A 16662-nucleotide genomic window follows, 5' to 3' on the forward strand; every position below is an offset into this window, starting at 1 on the left:
CATACACCCCCACCCCCCGTTATATCCATACACCCCTGTATTATTATTATGTAAAGCGCCATGGAATAAATGGCGCTATAATGTTGTTTATGATGTATACCTCTATCACAATTACAATAATCATGAACAGTACAAGTCAGCGACTGGTACAGGAGGAGCGAGGACCCTGCCCGCGAGGGCTCACAGTCTACAAGGGATGGGTGAGGATACAGTAGGTGAGGGTAGAGCTGGTCGTGCAGCGGTATGGTGGAGCGAGGACCCTGCCCGCGAGGGCTCACAGTCTACAGGGGATGGGTGAGGATACAGTAGGTGAGGGTAGAGCTGGTCGTGCAGCGGTATGGTGGAGCGGTGGTTACTGCAGGTTGTAGGCTTGTCGGAAAAGGTGGGTCTTCAGGTTCCTTTTGAAGGTTTCCACGGTCGGCGAGAGTCTGATATATTGGGGTAGAGTTCCAGAGTAGGGGGGAAGCACGGGAGAAATCTTGTATGCGATTGTGGGAAGAGGAGATAAGAGGGGAGTAGAGAAGGAGATCTTGTGAGGATCGGAGGCTGCGTGCAGGTATGTACCGGGAGACTAGGTCACAGATGTATGGAGGAGACAGGTTGTGGATGGCTTTATATGCCAGGGTTAGGGTTTTGAACTGGAGTCTCTGGGCAATGGGGAGCCAGTGAAGGGATTGACAGAGAGGAGAGACCGGGGAATAGCGGGGGGACAGGTGGATTAGTCGAGCAGCAGAGTTTAGGATAGATTGGAGGGGTGGGAGAGTGTTAGAGGGGAGGCCACAGAGCAGGAGGTTGCAGTAGTCGAGGCGGGAGATGATGAGGGCGGCACTAGGGTTTTTGCAGATTCTTGAGTAAGGAATGTGCAGATCTGGTACTGTATCCCCCATTATATACATACACCGTACCCCCCCATGTAGCCACAGTTATAGCCATACGCTGTACATGTCCCATACCCTCACAAAACCTACAACTATGATCACACACGTATAAAAATATATAAATCTTTTTTTCACAGCAAAACATGAAATATATGGGATAAGAGGTGATTATAACATTCAGAAAAATTCCGCAGAAGATATAAAGGACGGAACTCCGGCACCAAGAAAAGGTGCAACACTGACAGCAGAACGCCGGCACGCCGAGGCGAGAACTATAAGGAAGGCGTCAAGTAACAGCATAAAGGGTTAAAGAAAATAACATAGGACAGACTGCAGCGTTTAATACTGAGAGTAAAGAGATGGAATACAAAGAGTGATGGCCACGATCTCTCGTCAGAAGGAAAATACAGCAAGAACTAAACACCAAAAAGCAGAAACACCTGAAGCAGCGGCTCGAAGCAGAACAGGACGCCACGGTATAAGTAAGCATCATGCAGAGCGTGTATGACCATCAAGCCCCCGTTATATCCCCCAATATACTCGCCCCCTGTACCCCTCCGTTATACTCATACACCGTTCACACCTGTATCCCCCCTCATTACACTTGTAACCTATTCAGTAACCGTATCCCAGTGTTATACTCGCCCTCTGGTCTCCCCTGTATCCCTCCCATGTTTGTACCCTGGTCTCCCCCGTATTCCCCCCATGTTTGTACCCTGGTCTCCCCCGTAACCCCCCCATGTTTGTACCCTGGTCTCCCCCGTATCCCCCCCATGTTTGTACCCTGGTCTCCCCCGCATCCCCCCCATGTTTGTACCCTGGTCTCCCCTGTATCCCCCCCATGTTTGTACCCTGGTCTCCCCCCATGTTTGTACCCTGGTCTCCCCCCATGTTTGTACCCTGGTCTCCCCTGTGTCTCCCCCATGTTTGTGCCTGGGTCTCCCCTGTCCCCCCCCATGCTTGTACCCTGGTCTCCCCTGCATCCCCCCCATGTTTGTACCCTGGTCTCCCCTGTCCCCCCCCCCCATGTTTGTACCCTGGTCTCCCCGGTATCCCCCCCATGTTTGTACCCTGGTCTCCCCGGTATCCCCCCCATGTTTGTGCCCGGGTCCCCCATGCTTGTACCCTGGTCTCCCCTGTCCCCCCCATGCTTGTACCCTGGTCTCCCCTGTGTCCCCCCCCCATGTTTGTACCCTGGTCTCCCTCCCATGTTCTTCCACTGTAGCCCCCCCCCAATGTTCTTCCCCTGTATCCCCCCCATGTTCTTCCCCTGTATCCCCACCCCATGTTCTTCCCCTGTATCCCCCCCATGTTCTTCCCCTGTATCCCCCCCCATGTTCTTCCCCTGTATCCCCCCCATGTTCTTCCCCTGTATCCCCCCCCATGTTCTTCCCCTGTATCCCCCCCCATGTTCTTCCCCTGTATCCCCCCCCCATGTTCTTCCCCTGTATCCCCCCCATGTTCTTCCCCTGTATCCCCCCCTGTTCTTCCCCTGTATCCCCCCCCATGTTCTTCCCCTGTATCCCCCCATGTTCTTCCCCTGTATCCCCCCCATGTTCTTCCCCTGTATCCCCCCCCATGTTCTTCCCCTGTATCCCCCCCATGTTCTACCCCTGTTCTTCCCCTGTATCCCCCCATGTTCTTCCCCTGTATCCCCCCATGTTCTTCCCCTGTATCCCCCCCATGTTCTACCCCTGTATCCCCCCCATGTTCTACCCCTGTATCCCCCCCCATGTTCTTCCCCTGTATCCCCCCCATGTTCTTCCCCTGTATATCCCCCCATGTTCTTCCCCTGTATCCCCCCCATGTTCTACCCCTGTATCCCCCCCATGTTCTTCCCCTGTATCCCCCCATGTTCTTCCCCTGTATCCCATGTTCTTCCCCTGTATCCCCCCCCATGTTCTTCCCCTGTATCCCCCCATGCTCTTCCCCTGTATCCCCCCATGTTCTTCCCCTGTATCCCCCCATGTTCTACCCCTGTATCCCCCCCCATGTTCTACCCCTGTATCCCCCCCCATGTTCTTCCCCTGTATACCCCCCCATGTTCTACTCCTGTATCTCCCCCATGTTCTTCCCCTGTATCCCCCCATGTTCTTCCCCTGTATCCCCCCATGTTCTTCCCCTGTATCCCCCCCATGTTCTTCCCCTGTATCCCCCCCTGTTCTTCCCCTGTATCCCCATGTTCTACCCCTGTATCCCCCCCATGTTCTACCCCTGTATCCCCCCCCATGTTCTTCCCCTGTATACCCCCCATGTTCTACCCCTGTATCCCCCCCATGTTCTACTCCTGTATCCCCCCCATGTTCTTCCCCTGTATCCCCCCCATGTTCTTCCCCTGTATCCCCCCCCATGTTCTTCCCCTGTATCCCCCCCCATGTTCTTCCCCTGTATCCCCCCCCATGTTCTTCCCCTGTATCCCCATGTTCTTCCCCTGTATCCCCCCCCATGTTCTTCCCCTGTATCCCCCCCCATGTTCTTCCCCTGTATCCCCCCCCCATGTTCTACTCCTGTATCCCCCCCATGTTCTACTCCTGTATCCCCCCATGTTCTACTCCTGTATCCCCCCCATGTTCTACTCCTGTATCCCCCCATGTTCTACTCCTGTATCCCCCCCATGTTCTACCCCTGTATCCCCCCCCATGTTCTACCCCTGTATCCCCCCCCATGTTCTTCCCCTGTATACCCCCCCATGTTCTACCCCTGTATCCCCCCCCATGTTCTACTCCTGTATCCCCCCCATGTTCTACTCCTGTATCCCCCCATGTTCTTCCCCTGTATCCCCCCATGTTCTTCCCCTGTATCCCCCCCATGTTCTTCCCCTGTATCCCCCCATGTTCTTCCCCTGTATCCCCCCCATGTTCTACTCCTGTATCCCCCCCCCATGTTCTACTCCTGTATCCCCCCCATGTTCTACTCCTGTATCCCCCCATGTTCTACTCCTGTATCCCCCCCATGTTCTACCCCTGTATCCCCCCCCATGTTCTACCCCTGTATCCCCCCCATGTTCTTCCCCTGTATACCCCCCCATGTTCTACCCCTGTATCCCCCCCCATGTTCTACTCCTGTATCCCCCCCATGTTCTACTCCTGTATCCCCCCATGTTCTTCCCCTGTATCCCCCCATGTTCTTCCCCTGTATCCCCCCCATGTTCTTCCCCTGTATCCCCCCATGTTCTTCCCCTGTATCCCCCCCATGTTCTACTCCTGTATCCCCCCCCCATGTTCTACTCCTGTATCCCCCCCATGTTCTACTCCTGTATCCCCCCCATGTTCGCACCTTTCTCTTCTTTCCTTCTCTCCTCCTCAGTTTACAGGAAGCCGGAATAGAAAGTGAAAGTCTCCAGGCGCCGCCCCCGCGCTGTGATTGGCGGTTTCTCCTGCAGGGGGCGGAGCTTCCATTGTGTCTGTTACATTGTATCCAGCAGCTGCTCTTCTGTTACTCTCAGATTAACCCCTTGTCGCCTGGCGTCAGTCTTATCTGCAGACAGTGATCACTGCCGGCTCCGGGCACAGCACCGGCGTCTGAACGGCTCCCTACACTCTGTTAAAGACGCAGCCTTGTACAGGAGGCTTTATGGGTTTATTATTGCTGATTGTACCATAGAAAAGCTTCACATACAAATCCAGCTGCAAATACCGGACCCCAAAGGCGAGACCCCCATCAGAGCCGGTATCAGGCTGCTACTGTTCTCTGGTATCAGGCTGCTACTGTTCTCTGGTATCAGGCTGCAACTGTTCTCTGGTATCAGGCTGCTACTGTTCTCTGGTATCAGGCTGCAACTGTTCTCTGGTATCAGGCTGCTACTGTTCTCTGGTATCAGGCTGCTACTGTTCTCTGGTATCAGGCTGCTACTGTTCTCTGGTATCAGGCTGCTACTGTTCTCTGGTATCAGGCTGCTACTGGTCTCTGGTATCAGGCTGCTACTGTTCTCTGGTATCAGGCTGCTACTGTTCTCCGGTATCAGGCTGCTACTGTTCTCCGGTATCAGGCTGCTACTGTTCTCCGGTATCAGGCTGCTACTGTTCTCTGGTGTCAGGCTGCTACTGTTCTCTGGTGTCAGGCTGCTACTGTTCTCTGGTATCAGGCTGCTACTGTTCTCCGGTATCAGGCTGCTACTGTTCTCCGGTATCAGGCTGCTACTGTTCTCTGGTATCAGGCTGCTACTGTTCTCCGGTATCAGGCTGCTACTGTTCTCAGGTGTCAGGCTGCTACTGTTCTCTGGTGTCAGGCTGCTACTGTTCTCTGGTGTCAGGCTGCTATCGTTCTCTGGTATCAGGCTGCTACTGTTCTCTGGTGTCAGGCTGCTACTGTTCTCTGGTGTCAGGCTGCTATCGTTCTCTGGTGACATGGAGGAAGGTGTCTCCAGGTTTTCTCCATCTCTGGGGAATCAGCCCCTAATAAACCCCCTCCCCCTCTATACTGAGGCACAAGGGAAGGAGACAGTCAGCAGGTAGTGTGCAGCGGCTCCTGTTCGTCCTCCTCCCTTGGAGATTACATGTTTTGTGTCTAATTCGCAATATAATTTGCAACTTTTACAGTGGGAGGGGCCTCATATAGTGGGCGTGGCCTGCCACCAGATGGACAAATATACTATATTCATGGCAGAAACCTCAGCCCAAATCTGCACTCCCTGCTGCATGTGGAGACGAAACGTAAGTCTACGAAAAGCCCCTGAAACGTCGCAGATAGAAGAGGCCCCTGTGCCGACCCCTACGTGGGCCCTCTTCAATCCGATAGCTCATCATAATGCACAATTCCACCTTCTTTGGACGCAGTAGTGGCCCCTGACCTCCCGGGCCCCTCTGCAGCTTCATAGGCTGAACCAATGGCGTCTCTCTCTGCTCCTTAGTGCCGTTTAGTAAATGAGCCTCATGCCTGTCTTATATGTATTGCCGTAATTACTTTGCCACCTAGTGGCCAGGTCTGCTATGAGCTAACCTGTTGTAATGTGTACAGGACCTTTATGTCACATGATCCTCCTGTGCAGGTCCAATACTCCCAACCCCGCCCTTTTGTCCTCTGCAGAGCCTGCTGCATCAATGAGCTGGAGTAGAGAGTGGCTATAGAGAGTCCCCCTCTCTGGAGGACCCGGCACGTCTGAGTATTAGATACACACGATCCCTTGGCTTCATTTCTCCTGCGGGGGCGCTGCAGGGAAACTGAACACCTGCACTCAGTGATTTGTTATGATTGTCGGGTTCCCAGATCTATAAAAAAAAAGTCCATCGGGAAAAGGAAATTATCAGCAGCACAGAGGGTTTAAGACAGGGAAAGGCAAAATAAAGATCCCTGCATGTTTATAGCGCTGACAGTGACAGGTGAGGGCGGCCATACAGGTGTCAATGCCTCGTACCTGTAAATGCCTCCATGTATCTAGACGGCCGTCAGATCTGATTGTCAGCTGTGCGGTTGTTCATCAGCAGATCAGGAACCGGCTCATCAGGTTACAGGGGGATCACGTCACAGGGCGACAATACTGATCCATGGGGCTCGTTACTGAGACCGCAGGGCGAGGTGCACCGTCATATATCTGCTGAAAATGTGCATTCAGGTCAGGAACTGGTTACCCCACATTCCCCCGAGATCAGCGGAAAGATCCGATATTGGTCAGCGAGCGCGGAACTGGAGCGGAGCATGTCCTCTCCGAGAGCGGCCCGGAGCCTGACCCTGATCCTGCTGGGTGAGTGACCCCCGAACTAGGGCAAACCTGTCTGTCTGACTGTCTCTCGTCTATCATCTATTTATTTATTTTACTCACTTATAAAGCGCCATTAATTCCGCACTTCTTTACAGTCATTATCGGGTCTGTCCCCATTGGGGCTCACAATCTACATTCCCTATTAGTCTTTGTAGAACCCGGAGGAAACCAACGCAAACGTGGGGAGAACATATAAACTCCTTGCAGATGTCGTCCTTGGTGGGATTTGAACCCAGGACCCCAAGGCTGCAGTGCTAACTACTGAGCCACCATACAGTGCTAACCACTCAGCCACCATATAGTGCTAACCCCTGAGCCACCGTATAGTGCTAACCCCTGAGCCACCGTATAGTGCTAACCACTGAGCCAGCGTATAGTGCTAACCACTGAGCCCCCATACAGTGCTAACCACTGAGCCCCCATACAGTGCTAACCACTGAGCCACCGTATAGTGCTAACCCCTGAGCCACCGTACAGTGCTAACCACTGAGCCAGCGTATAGTGCTAACCACTGAGCCCCCATACAGTGCTAACCACTGAGCCCCCATACAGTGCTAACCACTGAGCCCCCATACAGTGCTAACCACTGAGCCCCCATATAGTGCTGACCCCTGAGCCCCCATACAGTGCTAACCACTGAGCCACCGTGCTGCCCTATATATAGTACAGTGCTAACCACTGAGCCCCCATGCTGCCCATGTCTATATATCTATTATCTTTCTTATGTTGATCCCTTACATCTTGGCTACTGTAATAGAGGAAGAGGCTAATTATTATTTTAACCCTTTATTTCCCACCTGCAGGGACTTTTGCCGTTTGTCTGTCTGCACAAGGTGAGTCCAGACCCCTAATGTATAGAGATCAGCAAAACTAATAACAGATCCCCCATAACAGCGCGTCCTCCGCAGATCCCCCATAACAGCGCGTCCTCCGCAGATCCCCCATAACAGCGCGTCCTCCGCAGATCCCCCATAACAGCGCGTCCTCCGCAGATCCTTCATAACAGCGCGTCCTCCGCACATCCCCCCCATGACAGCGCGTCCTCCGCACATCCCCCCCCCTCCATGACGGCACGTCCTCCGCACATCCCCCCCCTCCATGACGGCGCGTCCTCCGCACATCCCCCCCCTCCATGACAGTGCGTCCTCCGCACATCCCCCCCTCCATGACAGCGCGTCCTCCGCACACCCCCCCTCCATAACAGCGCGTCCTCCGCACATCCCCCCCATGACAGCGCGTCCTCCGCACACCCCCCCCTCCATGACGGCGCGTCCTCCGCACATCCCCCCCCTCCATGACGGCGCGTCCTCCGCACATCCCCCCCTCCATGACGGCGCGTCCTCTGCACATCCCCCCCCCCTCCATAACAGCGTGTCCTCCGCACATCCCCCCCCTCCATGACAGCACGTCCTCCGCACATCCCCCATAACAGCGCGTCCTCCGCAGATCCCCCATAACAGCGCGTCCTCCGCAGATCCCCCATAACAGCGCGTCCTCCGCAGATCCTTCATAACAGCGCGTCCTCCGCACATCCCCCCCATGACAGCGCGTCCTCCGCACATCCCCCCCCCTCCATGACGGCACGTCCTCCGCACATCCCCCCCCTCCATGACGGCGCGTCCTCCGCACATCCCCCCCCTCCATGACAGTGCGTCCTCCGCACATCCCCCCCTCCATGACAGCGCGTCCTCCGCACACCCCCCCTCCATAACAGCGCGTCCTCCGCACATCCCCCCCCATGACAGCGCGTCCTCCGCACACCCCCCCCTCCATGACGGCGCGTCCTCCGCACATCCCCCCCCTCCATGACGGCGCGTCCTCCGCACATCCCCCCCTCCATGACGGCGCGTCCTCTGCACATCCCCCCCCCCTCCATAACAGCGTGTCCTCCGCACATCCCCCCCCTCCATGACAGCACGTCCTCCGCACATCCCCCCCCTCCATGACAGCGCGTCCTCCGCACATCCCCCCCCTCCATGACGGCGCGTCCTCCGCACATCCCCCCCTCCATGACGGCGCGTCCTCCGCACATCCCCCCCTCCATAACAGCGTGTCCTCCGCACATCCCCCCCATGACAGCACGTCCTCCGCACATCCCCCCCCCTCCATGACGGCGCGTCCTCCGCACATCCCCCCCCTCCATGACGGCGCGTCCTCCGCACATCCCCCCCCTCCATGACGGCGCGTCCTCCGCACACCCCCCCCTCCATAACAGCGCGTCCTCCGCACATCCCCCCCCCTCCATGACGGCGCGTCCTCCGCACATCCCCCCCTCCATGACGGCGCGTCCTCCGCACATCCCCCCCCTCCATGACGGCGCGTCCTCTGCACATCCCCCCCCCTCCATAACAGCGTGTCCTCCGCACATCCCCCCTCCATGACAGCACGTCCTCCGCACATCCCCCCTCCATGACAGCGCGTCCTCCGCACATCCCCCCTCCATGACAGCGCGTCCTCCGCACATCCCCCCCCTCCATGACGGCGCGTCCTCCGCACATCCCCCCCTCCATGACGGCGCGTCCTCCGCACATCCCCCCCTCCATAACAGCGTGTCCTCCGCACATCCCCCCCATGACAGCGTGTCCTCCGCACATCCCCCCCATGACAGCACGTCCTCCGCACATCCCCCCCCTCCATGACAGCGCGTCCTCCGCACATCCCCCCCCTCCATGACAGCGCGTCCTCCGCACATCCCCCCCCTCCATGACAGCGCGTCCTCCGCACATCCCCCCCCTCCATGACAGCGCGTCCTCCGCACATCCCCCCCCTCCATGACAGCGCGTCCTCCGCACATCCCCCCCATGACAGCGCGTCCTCCGCACATCCCCCCCATGACAGCGCGTCCTCCGCACATCCCCCCCATATGACAGCGCGTCCTCCGCACATCCCCCCCATATGACAGCGCGTCCTCCGCACATCCCCCCCATATGACAGCGCGTCCTCCGCACATCCCCCCCATATGACAGCGCGTCCTCCGCACATCCCCCCCATATGACAGCGAGTCCTCCGCACTTCCCCCCCCATATGACAGCGCGTCCTCCGCACATCCCCCCCATATGACAGCGAGTCCTCCGCACTTCCCCCCCCCATATGACACCGCGTCCTCCGCACATCCCCCCCATATGACAGCGAGTCCTCCGCACTTCCCCCCCCATATGACACCGCGTCCTCCGCACATCCCCCCCATATGACAGCGCGTCCTCCGCACAACCCCCCCCCATATGACAGCGAGTCCTCCGCAGATCGCCCACAATGACAGTCCGTTTTCCATTCGGACGCTCGTTCACTTCATTTGATCTTTCTTGTGATAGTAAAATAATTATCAGCGACCAGATCCAGTGATAGATGGAAAATGTCAAGTATGACGTGTGTAATACCGCAACATCCTGCACCTAGAGACGGAGCCTGCAGGTCATACTGCCATTTATACTGCCGCACCCATACACACCATGATAAGGGATCAATGAGCGCATAACTGGAGGAAGAGGAAGATGTGATGTCACAAGAATCCCACAGAGTCACTGATTACAGCAGTATTATAGTAGTTATATTCTTGTACATAGGAGCAGTATTATAGTAGTTATATTCTTGTACATAGGAGCAGTATTATAGTAGTTATATTCTTGTACATAGGGGCAGTATTATAGTAGTTATATTCTTGTACATAGGAGCAGTATTATAGTAGTTATATTCTTGTACATAGGGAGCAGTATTATTGTAGTTATATTCTTGTACATAGGGGCAGTATTATAGTAGTTATATTCTTGTACATAGGGACAGTATTATAGTAGTTATATTCTTGTACATAGGAGCAGTATTATAGTAGTTATATTCTTGTACATAGGAGCAGTATTATAGTAGTTATATTCTTGTACATAGGGGCAGTATTATAGTAGTTATATTCTTGTACATAGGGGGCAGTATTATAGTAGTTATATTCTTGTACATAGGAGCAGTATTATAGTAGTTATATTCTTGTACATAGGGGGCAGTATTATAGTAGTTATATTCTTGTACATAGCAGCAGTATTATAGCAGTTATATTCTTGTACATAGGGGGCAGTATTATAGTAGTTATATTCTTGTACATAGGAGCAGTATTATAGTAGTTATATTCTTGTACATAGGGGGCAGTATTATATTAGTTATATTCTTGTACATAGGAGCAGTATTATAGTAGTTATATTCTTGTACATAGGGAGCAGTATTATAGTAGTTATATTCTTGTACATAGGAGCAGTATTATAGTAGTTATATTCTTGTACATAGGAGCAGTATTATAGTAGTTATATTCTTGTACATAGTAACAGTATTATAGTAGTTATATTCTTGTACATAGGGAGCAGTATTATAGTAGTTATATTCTTGTACATAGGCAGCAGTATTATAGTAGTTATATTCCTGTACATAGGGGGCTGTATTATAGTAGTTATATTCTTGTACATAGGGGGCAGTATTATAGTAGTTATATTCTTGTACATAGGGGGCAGTATTATAGTAGTTATATTCTTGTACATAGGGAGCAGTATTATAGTAGTTATATTCTTGTACATAGGCAGCAGTATTATAGTAGTTATATTCTTGTACATAGGGAGCAGTATTATAGTAGTTATATTCTTGTACATAGAGGCAGTATTATAGTAGTTATATTCTTGTACATAGGGAGCAGTATTATAGTAGTTATATTCTTGTACATAGGAGCAGTATTATAGTAGTTATATTCTTGTACATAGGGAGCAGTATTATAGTAGTTATATTCCTGTACATAGGGGCAGTATTATAGTAGTTATATTCTTGTACATAGAGGCAGTATTATAGTAGTTATATTCTTGGACATAGAGAGCAGTATTATAGTAGTTATATTCTTGTACATAGGGGGCAGTATTATAGTAGTTATATTCTTGCATATAGGGGGCAGTATTATAGTAGTTATATTCTTGTACATAGGGGCAGTATTATAGTAGTTATATTCTTGGACATAGGGGGCAGTATTATAGTAGTTATATTCTTGGACATAGGGGGCAGTATTATAGTAGTTATATTCTTGTACATAGGAGGCAGTATTATAGTAGTTATATTCTTGTACATAGGAGGCAGTATTATAGTAGTTATATTCTTGTACATAGGAGGCAGTATTATAGTAGTTATATTCTTGTACATAGGAGGCAGTATTATAGTAGTTATATTCTTGTACATAGGAGGCAGTATTATAGTAGTTATATTCTTGTACATAGGAGCAGTATTATAGTAGTTATATTCTTGTACATAGGGGGCAGTATTATAGTAGTTATATTCTTGTACATAGGAGCAGTATTATAGTAGTTATATTCTTATACATAGGAGCAGTATTATAGTAGTTATATTCTTGTACATAGGGGGCAGTATTATAGTAGTTATATTCTTGTACATAGGGGGCAGTATTATAGTAGTTATATTCTTGTACATAGGGGGCAGTATTATAGTAGTTATATTCTTGTACATAGGGGGCAGTATTATAGTAGTTATATTCTTGTACATAGGGGGCAGTATTATAGTAGTTATATTCTTGTACATAGGGGGCAGTATTATAGTAGTTATATTCTTGTACATAGGGGGCAGTATTATAGTAGTTATATTCTTGTACATAGGGGGCAGTATTATAGTAGTTATATTCTTGTACATAGGGATCAGTATTATAGCAGTTATATTCTTGTACATAGGGGGCAGTGTTATAGTAGTTATATTCTTGTACATAGGGGGCAGTGTTATAGTAGTTATATTCTTGTACATAGGGGGCAGTATTATAGTAGCTATATTCTTGTACATAGGGGGCAGTATTATAGTAGTTATATTCTTGTACATAGGGGGCAGTATTATAGTAGTTATATTCTTGTACATAGGGATCAGTATTATAGTAGTTATATTCTTGTACATAGGGAGCAGTATTATAGTAGTTATATTCTTGTACAAAGGGAGCAGTATTATAGTAGTTATATTCTTGTACATAGGGGCAGTATTATAGTAGTTATATTCTTATATATAGGAGAAGTATTATAGTAGTTATATTCTTGTACATAGGAGCAGTATTATAGTAGTTATATTCTTGTACAAAGGGAGCAGTATTATAGTAGTTATATTCTTGTACATAGGGAGCAGTATTATAGTAGTTATATTCTTGTACATAGGGGCAGAATTATAGTAGTTATATTCTTATATATAGGAGAAGTATTATAGTAGTTACATTCTTGTACAAAGGGAGCAGTATTATAGTAGTTATATTCTTGTACATAGGAGCAGTATTATAGTAGTTATATTCTTGTACAAAGGGAGCAGTATTATAGTAGTTATATTCTTGTACATAGGAGCAATATTATAGTAGTTATATTTTTGTACAAAGGGAGCAGTATTATAGTAGTTATATTCTTGTACAAAGGGAGCAGTATTATAGTAGTTATATTCTTGTACAAAGGGAGCAGTATTATAGTAGTTATATTCTTGTACAAAGGAAGCAGTATTATAGTAGTTATATTCTTGTACATAGGGGCAGTATTATAGTAGTTATATTCTTATATATAGGAGAAGTATTATAGTAGTTACATTCTTGTACAAAGGGAGCAGTATTATAGTAGTTATATTCTTGTACATAGGAGCAGTATTATAGTAGTTATATTCTTGTACAAAGGGAGCAGTATTATAGTAGTTATATTCTTGTACATAGGGAGCAGTATTATAGTAGTTATATTCTTGTACATAGGGGCAGAATTATAGTAGTTATATTCTTATATATAGGAGAAGTATTATAGTAGTTACATTCTTGTACAAAGGGAGCAGTATTATAGTAGTCATATTCTTATATATAGGAGCAGTATTATAGTAGTTATATTCTTGTACATAGGGAGCAGTATTATAGTAGTTATATTCTTGTACATAGGGGCAGTATTAGAGCAGTTATATTCTTGTACATAGGAGCAGTATTATAGTAGTTATATTCTTGTGCATAGGAGCAGTATTATAGTAGCTATATTCTTGTACATAGGGGGCAGTATTATAGTAGTTATATTCTTGTACATAGGGAGCAGTATTATAGTAGTTACATTCTTGTACATAGGGGGTAGTATTATAGTAGTTATATTCTTTTACATAGGGATCAGTATTATAGTAGTTATATTCTTTTACATAGGGGGCAGTATTATAGTAGTTACTATACTGTATATTACATATATATGGAACAATATGTAATGTATGTACCCAGTGACTGCACCAGCAGAATAGTGAGTGCAGCTCTGGGGTATAATACAGGATGTAACTCAGGATCAGTAATGTAATGTATGTACACAGTGACTCCACCAGCAGAATAGTGAGTGCAGCTCTGGAGTATAATACAGGATGTAACTCAGGATCAGTAATGTAATGTATGTACACAGTGACTGCACCAGCAGAATAGTGAGTCCAGCTCTGGAGTATAATACAGGATGTAACTCAGGATCAGTAATGTAATGTATGTACACAGTGACTCCACCAGCAGAATAGTGAGTGCAGCTCTGGAGTATAATACAGGATGTAACTCAGGATCAGTAATGTAATGTATGTACACAGTGACTGCACCAGCAGAATAGTGAGTCCAGCTCTGGAGTATAATACAGGATGTAACTCAGGATCAGTAATGTAATGTATGTACACAGTGACTGCACCAGCAGAATAGTGAGTGCAGCTCTGGAGTATAATACAGGATGTAACTCAGGATCAGTAATGTAATGTATGTACACAGTGACTGCACCAGCAGAATAGTGAGTGCAGCTCTGGAGTATAATACAGGATGTAACTCAGGATCAGTAATGTATATACACAGTGACTGCACCAGCAGAATAGTGAGTGCAGCTCTGGAGTATAATACAGGATGTAACTCGGGATCAGTAATGTAATGTATCTACACAGTGACTGCACCAGCAGAATAGTGAGTGCAGCTCTGGAGTATAATATAGGATGTAACTCAGGATCAGTAATGTATATACACAGTGACTGCACCAGCAGAATAGTGAGTGCAGCTCTGGAGTATAATACAGGAGGTAACTCAGGATCAGTAATGTATATACACAGTGACTGCACCAGCAGAATAGTGAGTGCAGCTCTGGAGGATAATACAGGAGGTAACTCAGGATCAGTAATGTAATGTATGTACACAGTGACTGCACCAGCAGAATAGTGAGTGCAGCTCTGGAGTATAATACAGGATGTAACTCAGGATCAGTAATGTAAGTACACAGTGACTGCACCAGCAGAATAGTGAGTGCTGCTCTGGAGTATAATACAGGATGTAACTCAGGATCAGTAATGTATATACACAGTGACTGCACCAGCAGAATAGTGAGTGCAGCTCTGGAGGATAATACAGGAGGTAACTCAGGATCAGTAATGTAATGTATGTACACAGTGACTGCACCAGCAGAATAGTGAGTGCAGCTCTGGAGTATAATACAGGATGTAACTCAGGATCAGTAATGTAAGTACACAGTGACTGCACCAGCAGAATAGTGAGTGCAGCTCTGGAGTATAATACAGGATGTAACTCAGGATCAGTAATGTATATACACAGTGACTGCACCAGCAGAATAGTGAGTGCAGCTCTGGAGTATAATACAGGAGGTAACTCAGGATCAGTAATGTATATACACAGTGACTGCACCAGCAGAATAGTGAGTGCAGCTCTGGAGGATAATACAGGAGGTAACTCAGGATCAGTAATGTAATGTATGTACACAGTGACTGCACCAGCAGAATAGTGAGTGCAGCTCTGGAGTATAATACAGGATGTAACTCAGGATCAGTAATGTAATGTATGTACACAGTGACTGCACCAGCAGAATAGTGAGTGCAGCTCTGGAGTATAATACAGGAGGTAACTCAGGATCAGTAATGTAATGTATGTACACAGTGACTGCACCAGCAGAATAGTGAGTGCAGCTCTGGAGTATAATACAGGATGTAACTCAGGATCAGTAATGTAATGCATGTACACAGTGACTGCACCAGCAGAATAGTGAGTGCAGCTCTGGGGTATAATACAGGATGTAACTCAGGATCAGTGATGTAATGTATGTACACAGTGACTGCACCAGCAGAATAGTGAGTGCAGCTCTGGAGTATAATACATGATGTAACTCGGGATCAGTAATGTAATGTATGTACACAGTGACTGCACCAGCAGAATAGTGAGTGCTGCTCTGGAGTATAATACAGGATGTAACTCAGGATCAGTGATGTAATGTATGTACACAGTGACTGCACCAGCAGAATAGTGAGTGCAGCTCTGGAGTATAATACAGGATGTAACTCAGGATCAGTAATGTAATGTATGTACACAGTGACTCCACCAGCAGAATAGTGAGTGCAGCTCTGGAGTATAATACAGGATGTAACTCAGGATCAGTAATGTATGTACACAGTGACTACACCAGCAGAATAGTGAGTCCAGCTCTGGGGTATAATACAGGATGTAACTCAGGATCAGTGATGTAATGTATGTACACAGTGACTGCACCAGCAGAATAGTGAGTGCAGCTCTGGAGTATAATACAGGATGTAACTCAGGATCAGTAATGTAATGTATGTACACAGTGACTGCACCAGCAGAATAGTGAGTCCAGCTCTGGAGTATAATACAGGATGTAACTCAGGATCAGTAATGTAATGTATGTACACAGTGACTGCACCAGCAGAATAGTGAGTGCAGCTCTGGAGTATAATACAGGATGTAACTCAGGATCAGTAATGTAATGTATGTACACAGTGACTGCACCAGCAGAATAGTGAGTGCAGCTCTGGAGTATAATACAGGATGTAACTCAGGATCAGTAATGTAATGTATGTACACAGTGACTGCACCAGCAGAATAGTGAGTGCAGCTCTGGAGTATAATACAGGATGTAACTCGGGATCAGTAATGTAATGTATCTACACAGTGACTGCACCAGCAGAATAGTGAGTGCAGCTCTGGAGTATAATACAGGATGTAACTCAGGATCAGTAATGTAATGTATGTACACAGTGACTGCACCAGCAGAATAGTGAGTGCAGCTCTGGAGTATAATACAGGAGGTAACTCAGGAT

At 48.5% G+C, this 16662-nt stretch overlaps 2 protein-coding genes across 10 annotated transcripts in view; one reads left to right on the forward strand and one right to left on the reverse strand.

Moving 5' to 3' along the window:
- Window positions 1-4228, reverse strand: part of LOC141162618 (RING finger protein 112-like) — a 32401-nt gene extending 28173 nt beyond the window's left edge. Inside the window, exon 1 of one of the 2 annotated variants that reach the window (XM_073648891.1) lies at window positions 4155-4228. The gene's annotated coding sequence lies outside the window, so the exon portion shown is untranslated. The remainder of the gene's footprint in view (window positions 1-4154) is intronic. The other variant, XM_073648893.1, reaches the window with a different exon arrangement.
- Window positions 1-16662, forward strand: part of LOC141162622 (serine protease 27-like) — a 104539-nt gene that overhangs the window by 54847 nt on the left and 33030 nt on the right. For 4 of the 8 annotated variants that reach the window (XM_073648897.1, XM_073648898.1, XM_073648900.1 and 1 more), the window contains one exon: window positions 1016-1360. In XM_073648897.1, coding sequence (XP_073504998.1) covers window positions 1255-1360 — 106 coding nt within the window. In that variant the 5' untranslated portion in view covers window positions 1016-1254. Of the gene's footprint in view, window positions 1-1015; window positions 1361-5915; window positions 6559-7379; window positions 7410-16662 lie in introns of those variants that run through there. The other 4 variants (XM_073648902.1, XM_073648903.1, XM_073648905.1 and 1 more) reach the window with 4 other exon arrangements.

This window comes from Phyllobates terribilis, unplaced genomic scaffold, assembly GCF_046119375.1.
Source record: "Phyllobates terribilis strain yellow unplaced genomic scaffold, ASM4611937v1 Scaffold_9__5_contigs__length_417890890, whole genome shotgun sequence".
NCBI classification, from domain to species: Eukaryota; Metazoa; Chordata; class Amphibia; order Anura; family Dendrobatidae; genus Phyllobates; species Phyllobates terribilis.